The 6,191-nt window shown below is 39.4% G+C and overlaps 1 protein-coding gene across 1 annotated transcript; it reads right to left on the reverse strand.

Annotated features, from left to right (window-relative positions):
* Positions 1–2,114: 2,114 nt before the first annotated feature.
* Positions 2,115–4,773, reverse strand: LOC306873690 (uncharacterized protein). The gene is made up of 3 exons (XM_079423152.1): positions 4,296–4,773; positions 3,467–3,500; positions 2,115–3,305 (listed from the first exon to the last, which is right to left on the reverse strand). Exons 1-3 carry the CDS (start codon positions 4,536–4,538, stop codon positions 2,878–2,880), a joined length of 705 nt encoding a protein of 234 aa, XP_079279278.1. The 5' UTR covers positions 4,539–4,773; the 3' UTR covers positions 2,115–2,877.
* Between the last annotated feature and the right edge of the window lie 1,418 nt (positions 4,774–6,191).

Below are 6,191 nucleotides of genomic sequence, written 5' to 3' on the forward strand. Positions count from 1 at the left end.
TCTGGCCTTTCAAAAGCGTGACATTTGCAGCTTGCTCATCATGTCCAGTGAGATCTCTGCTGAGTCACGGTTATTGTGTCTAAAAAGCATGAAATCCTCTTTAAAGTGTACAACTGCAGGCCGCGGTTAGATATGCGGTCGGGCTCTTTCTCAACGTCTTTAGTCATGTAGACTTCCTCCTGCCTTGTAACAATTTCCAGAGAAACTGTAAGGATCTGGAGATGGGCCAGATTAGATAGCTGGCAGATTTATTTGCTCATGTGATATATGTGTTATTAAAAACAAGCTCAGATATGGGCATTTTTGTTTGACCTGTACTTGCACGACTGAAATACAGCTGTCTGCATCGTGCTGAGTGAACTTACAGTAAAGAGGTTAGACATACGTCTCAGCCTCAGTCGTCAACGGACCGCTGGCTGAACGTCTGATGCATACGGCACACTTAGCTGAAAACACTTCAGGAATGTGGAAGTCGTTATCGGATTGGTTGAATTATACAGGATTTCCGGGAGATGTGTGTGTCGCGTTCTTTAACGTTCCTGCTGGAAACAAACTTTTTCAGGTGAAACAGGAAAAACAAAAGAGATCAGTAACGTCAGACAGAAATCAAAGCATTATCAGAGGCAGAGAGTGAGACTTTTTTGCTCATTGGAATAATGTGCACTGATGAATCACTGACAGCAAGACCAAGAACGTGTTTTGGGAAAGTAAGTTTTGACTCATGTGGAGTTTAAAAGTCTTTAAATGTCTGGTAGAGTCTCTCCTGCACATTCAGGGTCATGAAGTCTCGCACTCGCTCGCTTCCAGTCAGATGTAATGAAGCGAATCTCACACTGACTCATGTCGTTTCCGCATGCTCTGCACAGCATGCCCAAATATTTTACATCCGGTGGAGAACAACAAAGCAATGATTTTGCAATATGAAGTGGGTGAGATGTTAATAGAGTGTCTGCAAGCTTTATTTGGAAGAACTCATCACACATGCATTGTGTCATGTCTGAAACATTTTTTTTTGTTCTCCTATAGTATCTGGCTACGCGAGACTAGACATATAGTACCAATACGGTTCACTTATATTAGCCTAACATTTTTTTTTTGTTCTCCTATAGTATCTGCTGACAACATATATTTGGTCTCGAGCAAACTCGGGCTGTTTGTTTGTTTGTTTGTCGAGTTTGTGCGGATGTGTCAGCATGCGGTAAGGACTGAAACCTGCTTTTGTGCCTCTGACAGAAAGTGACGCGAGCGAGGTGGCCTGGATGTAGAGCAGAACTTTCCTCCCACAGGGTCTGTCAGACCTCGCCATAGGAAAGTGTCACACATGAGATCTCATTACCATCTCAGCTGCTTCTCCCAGACATAAACGCAACTCCAATCAAATGGAGATTGTTGTCCTCTCACGTCTGTTCAAATGAAATTCTCAAATCCCAAAAGTCTTAAAATGAACTCAAACATTTCTCATCAAATGACCTTAATGGCTCTCCACATTCTTTTTAAAGCTCCATATGTGACCCTGGACCACAAAACCAGTCATAAGGGTACTTTTTTTTAAAGTAAGCTTTCCACTGATGTATGGTTTGTTAGGATAGGACCATATTTGGCTGAGATAAGACTATGTGAATATCTGGAATCTGAGGATGCAAACAAATCAAAATATTTAGAAAATCGCCTTAAAATTTGTCCAAATGAAATAGCAATGCATATTACCAACCAAAAAATAAGTTTTAATTTACAGTAGGAAATTTACAAATGTTCATGGAACATGATATTTATTTAATATCCTAATGATTATGGTCATAAAAGAAAAATGTATAATTCTGAGCCATACAATGTATTGTTGGCTATTGGTACAAATATACCTGTGTTACTCATGACTGCTTTTGTGCTCCAGGGTCACATATTTATTAATTTAGTAACCATTACCGGGTAACAACTTCTGACTCATTTGTGTCTCATTAATGTTTTATTTTAGGAGAAACATCTGAAATTCAGTTGATGCTTAAATAAAACTCCATTATAACTCTAAAGAGCAAAATCTGAGCTGTAACATAAGCATAAACTAACACCGAAGAGCGTTAGCAGCATCTCACCTCAACAAACAGCCCACAGTTATGTAAATTGAACATTTTGCATTTTTATTAGATACTCTGTTTACAAAATAAAGCATTTCACACACAGTCATCATTACATTCATCTCTAGAGTTCCTGAGTTTGTTAGCATTCATACGGTGCTTTCCTTCACACCAGACGCACAAGGCAAGCGCGTGCTCGTGAAAAGAGGTTCACGCACATTCACAAATGCAGCTTTTTTGAGTTCTTGAACATACAGTGAAACATACAGACCCAACCGAGGCACTAGTGTTGATGTGCTTGTCAAAGTTCACTTGTTATTTCTGTGATGCACCTAAACATCAGTAGAATAAATACAGTACATGCAATCAGTGAACGAAAGGGTTCAGTCTGACGCCTCGCACACGTAGTGATGTCTACAAATGTTTAAACAAACCATGTACAGTATACACACACAAAAAAAATAATAATATAAATATTGCAAATATTTAACGTTACACATAAATATATTTAAATTATAAATAGTGCTTAAGAAGCATTGCTTATTGGTTCAGGCCCAGACAAAGTCTATAGACGTTGTTGCATTTTTCAAATTTGCTAAATTTGGCAGAATGCATTAGAATAATGTGGCTAAAACGTGAAAGAGCCACTCTTTTTGGATGCTGAAGGCCTTGCCAAATTAGCCAAGAGAGTCAGTGGACATTAGTGGAGTCCTGCTCATCAGAGCATTAAAAACAAGTTCTGAGTAGATTAAAGTGTGTGACTCAAACGAGCAGTCCTGAATCAGCTCAGTCGGGCTTCTGCTGATCACGTGTGATGTAGCGCTCCTAATCCGTCCACCAGAAACATCCCAAAGCCAGAGTCATTCATCTCCAGTTTCCAGTTGTCTAGTGTGCCTTCAATCAGTGAGCTGGCCATGAGGTGGTTTTCATTTTCTGGAAAGGTCACGACGTGCCAACACGTCTGACTGTGAGGCGTTTCTTTGCTCCGCGTAGGCAGCGAGACGGTGCAGGTGAGCTCCTCGCTATTGTGTTTATTGTAAAACCTGACAGTGAATTGGCCAGATGGACATCTTCCAGTACAGGAAAAATTGAGCTGGACGTAGAGGAAGTAGCTTCCGCTTTTGTTGATGTTCAGCACATTCTGGTTTTTCTCATAGCTGTAGAGAGAGCCAATGGTTTGACCCTTTCCATACGCGAAAGGTTCCCACGCCATCACACCTGTTTTGAGTTCACCTGCAGGGCGGAGACAAAGAGACACGCTTAGTTCCAAGACTTTAACATAGGAAGTCAATGTGCAAAATAATATTTTGGGTTCAATACAAGTTTATGTTTTAGACCACAAGTTTTTTTTGCCTTAAAGTTCAAAATGTGAAATATAATGGCATGAAACTTACTTTTACTGGCTCTCAGGTAAGCAAAATTCTGCATCTAGAAAAAGGAAGACAGAGGACACAAAACATCAGATACAGGTATGACGACTCGTGTAAAACAAGAGCATTAGTCAGATTCATTTCTCAGCAATGATTTTTGGCTCTGCAGAGTTATTGAGATGCTACATGGTTCGATCTAGATTAAACTATTCTTTAGGTTTCATTGTAGGTTCTTCAGATTGGCGTTTTGACTTCTTGGATTTAAACACCACAACTCAGATACGTTTTTTTCTTCTTCTAAAAACCAATTAATAAAATGCACTTTGTTGAACTCCTATGGATCAATCGGTTTCCTTTATGTAATTTATTATTATTATGATCTTTTAAAAGCGTATTGTTGTTGCTCTCTAAAAATTGGTGGGTTGTTTCAACCCAACTTTGGGTCAAATATGGACTAACCCACGTTAGGTTAAATTTTTACACTAGATTTTTAACCCAAAAGGTGGGTTAGTCAATATTTAACCCTAAGTTGGGTTGAAACAACCCAGCATTTTTTTTTTTTTTAGAGTTTATTATTAATATAGAATTATTATTAGAATTCTAAACGCTCTAAAAGGAACCTTTATCTAACAGTACAACATTATCTCTAAAATCAAAGCTCTTATAAGTAACATGTTACTGAATGATTGTAATAATTCTATTTGATGGTATGTGCATATTATTTAAATGTATTCTGAATAACACAACTGTCCAATCACAGTAATGCCATGGTGCACATAAACACATTAAACTACTATGGTACTACACATGAGAACTACTTAAAGATTTGTTTTAAATCCTTGTACAAACTCACCTTATATGCGTTTCCGGTGTCGCGGATCGGCGCAACCAGCGAGTCCGTAACTCCATCTATATGTCGCGTTGTCCTCGCGTTTATCTCGTCCTCGATGTGTTTGGCGAAGTACAGCGCTCCCGAGAGCGCGACCATAAACATGAGGAAGAGTGCGATCACGGACACGGTGAGGAAGGTGTCCAGACACCGGCTGCGGGGGCGCACGGCGGGGGACTGGCTCTCTACATCTGCGGACGCGGACATCTCGAGAAACAGCGGCGTGTAAATAAAGCGATATACATCCACAGCAGGTGCAGCTCTGCTCGATGGAAGACATCATGAGGAGTTATATAGACGGAGGAGGAGGAGGAGGAACTAACGGGTTTCCCATGTCACCTCCTCCTCACACCCACGAGAGAGAAAGAGAGAGCCAGACGCGAAGAGGGAGGTTTAGAGAAAAACCGACTAACTTTCCGCTTCTTTCGCTCTTGCGCAAACGGAGGTGGAAAGCGGGAGGAGAGTGAAGTGTGAATTTCTGTGACTGGCTCCGTATTCCGCTCGTTATTTCATGGAATATCGAGCTACATTTAACCCCTCACTTAAATATGTCATACCATAATGCTTCCTTCACACAGTTTGTTGCATATGTCGTGGAAAAGTAAGACATTTGTATGCGTGGTATATTTTGTTGTGTGCACACTTACACCGGAATATAAAGTGCTGGATTCGGATTTTGTTTACAAAACGTGGCCCAGACTGAAGCTGCCAAGCTGTAAAGGAGATGCTAAATTCATTTGCATGAACAAAACACTGAAATTAGCTGAATATTGTAATTCATTTCTAAGGAAATTATTTCACATTTTGACATTTAAGTATTAGTTTTGGACCTGATTCCAAGAAGAGTCTGACAGCACAAGCATGTGAGCTAAGTGAAAGTTAATTATGTGACTGTTGGAGCCTGTGTTTTTTCCCGCAATCCATGATCGCTCGAAGCGGGTTTCTCTCACGGCCTTTGAGCAAATCTCTTTAGTTCCAAATCGGCTTCTGGTGTTTGTGTTGCTAGAGTCCAACTATTTTCAGTAGCCGAGAAAAATGATATGATTACACTTTATTTTGATAGGTCACTTTAGATATTCTACTAACTATAAGTAATGTTGTAACTACATATCTACTAACTCTCAGAGTAGACTGTTAGGGTAGGTTTGACACATGCATATGAATATTAAGAGCGACTTATATTTCTGTGTCATATTGCTGAATTATATGTAATCAATAGAACTTTTGCCTTTCAAACTTACATTTCTGCTTTAGCATTAATATTTTATATTAATATAACTTATGTTATCACTGTCCAAAGCATTTCAGTGTTAGTCAAGAGATCGGATGCCCTGGCTGTCATTGAATTATTGCTTCTCCTTAAAAAACTTTGAATCAAATGGGTTCATGAATAATGATTTGGATTTCTTTACATTTTTATATATTTTTTAAATAGGTGCATTTGAAAATAATTTAAGTAAGACACATGTTCCTCCATCAACAGTGTTTAAAGGCATACCGTGATGCGTATATTTCATTTTGATCATTTCCAGATGTATATGGAATTTGTTTCTGCATATGAATGTGCCTGGTTTCAACGTGAGTTTGCTTTTTATATTGTTCTAAAAATAGATCCCCGTGTCTGGAAGAGGAAGGGTGTGATTATGTCACCTGCATGTGAAAACCTGTGCATCCGAGCCTGAGCGACTACAGGAAGTGATGTCATCCCCGCACAGGTGTAGGAGTAGCTCTCCGCCTACAGTAAGAGTCACTTTCTCAGATCCCTATTTACTCCCGTATGACATCACTCACCTGTTGGACAATACGTGTTTTCTTATCTTCATAGCTCTAAGTGCCAGTGTTTGTAGATAAAATAAATAT

The sequence above is a fragment of the Barbus barbus genome (genome assembly GCF_936440315.1).
Source record: "Barbus barbus genome assembly, chromosome: 8".
In the NCBI taxonomy this organism is placed as follows: Eukaryota; Metazoa; Chordata; class Actinopteri; order Cypriniformes; family Cyprinidae; genus Barbus; species Barbus barbus.

Excerpts from the sequence above, each read along its gene's own strand:
- LOC306873690 (XM_079423152.1), bottom strand. The coding sequence starts at position 4,538 with ATGTCCGCGTCCGCAGATGTAGAGAGCCAGTCCCCCGCCGTGCGCCCC. Across the intron at positions 3,501-4,295 it reads ACACCGGAAACGCATATAAG|ATGCAGAATTTTGCTTACCT; the intron begins GTGAGTTTGTAC and ends TCCTTTTTCTAG. Across the intron at positions 3,306-3,466 it reads TTACCTGAGAGCCAGTAAAA|GTGAACTCAAAACAGGTGTG; the intron begins GTAAGTTTCATG and ends TCCGCCCTGCAG.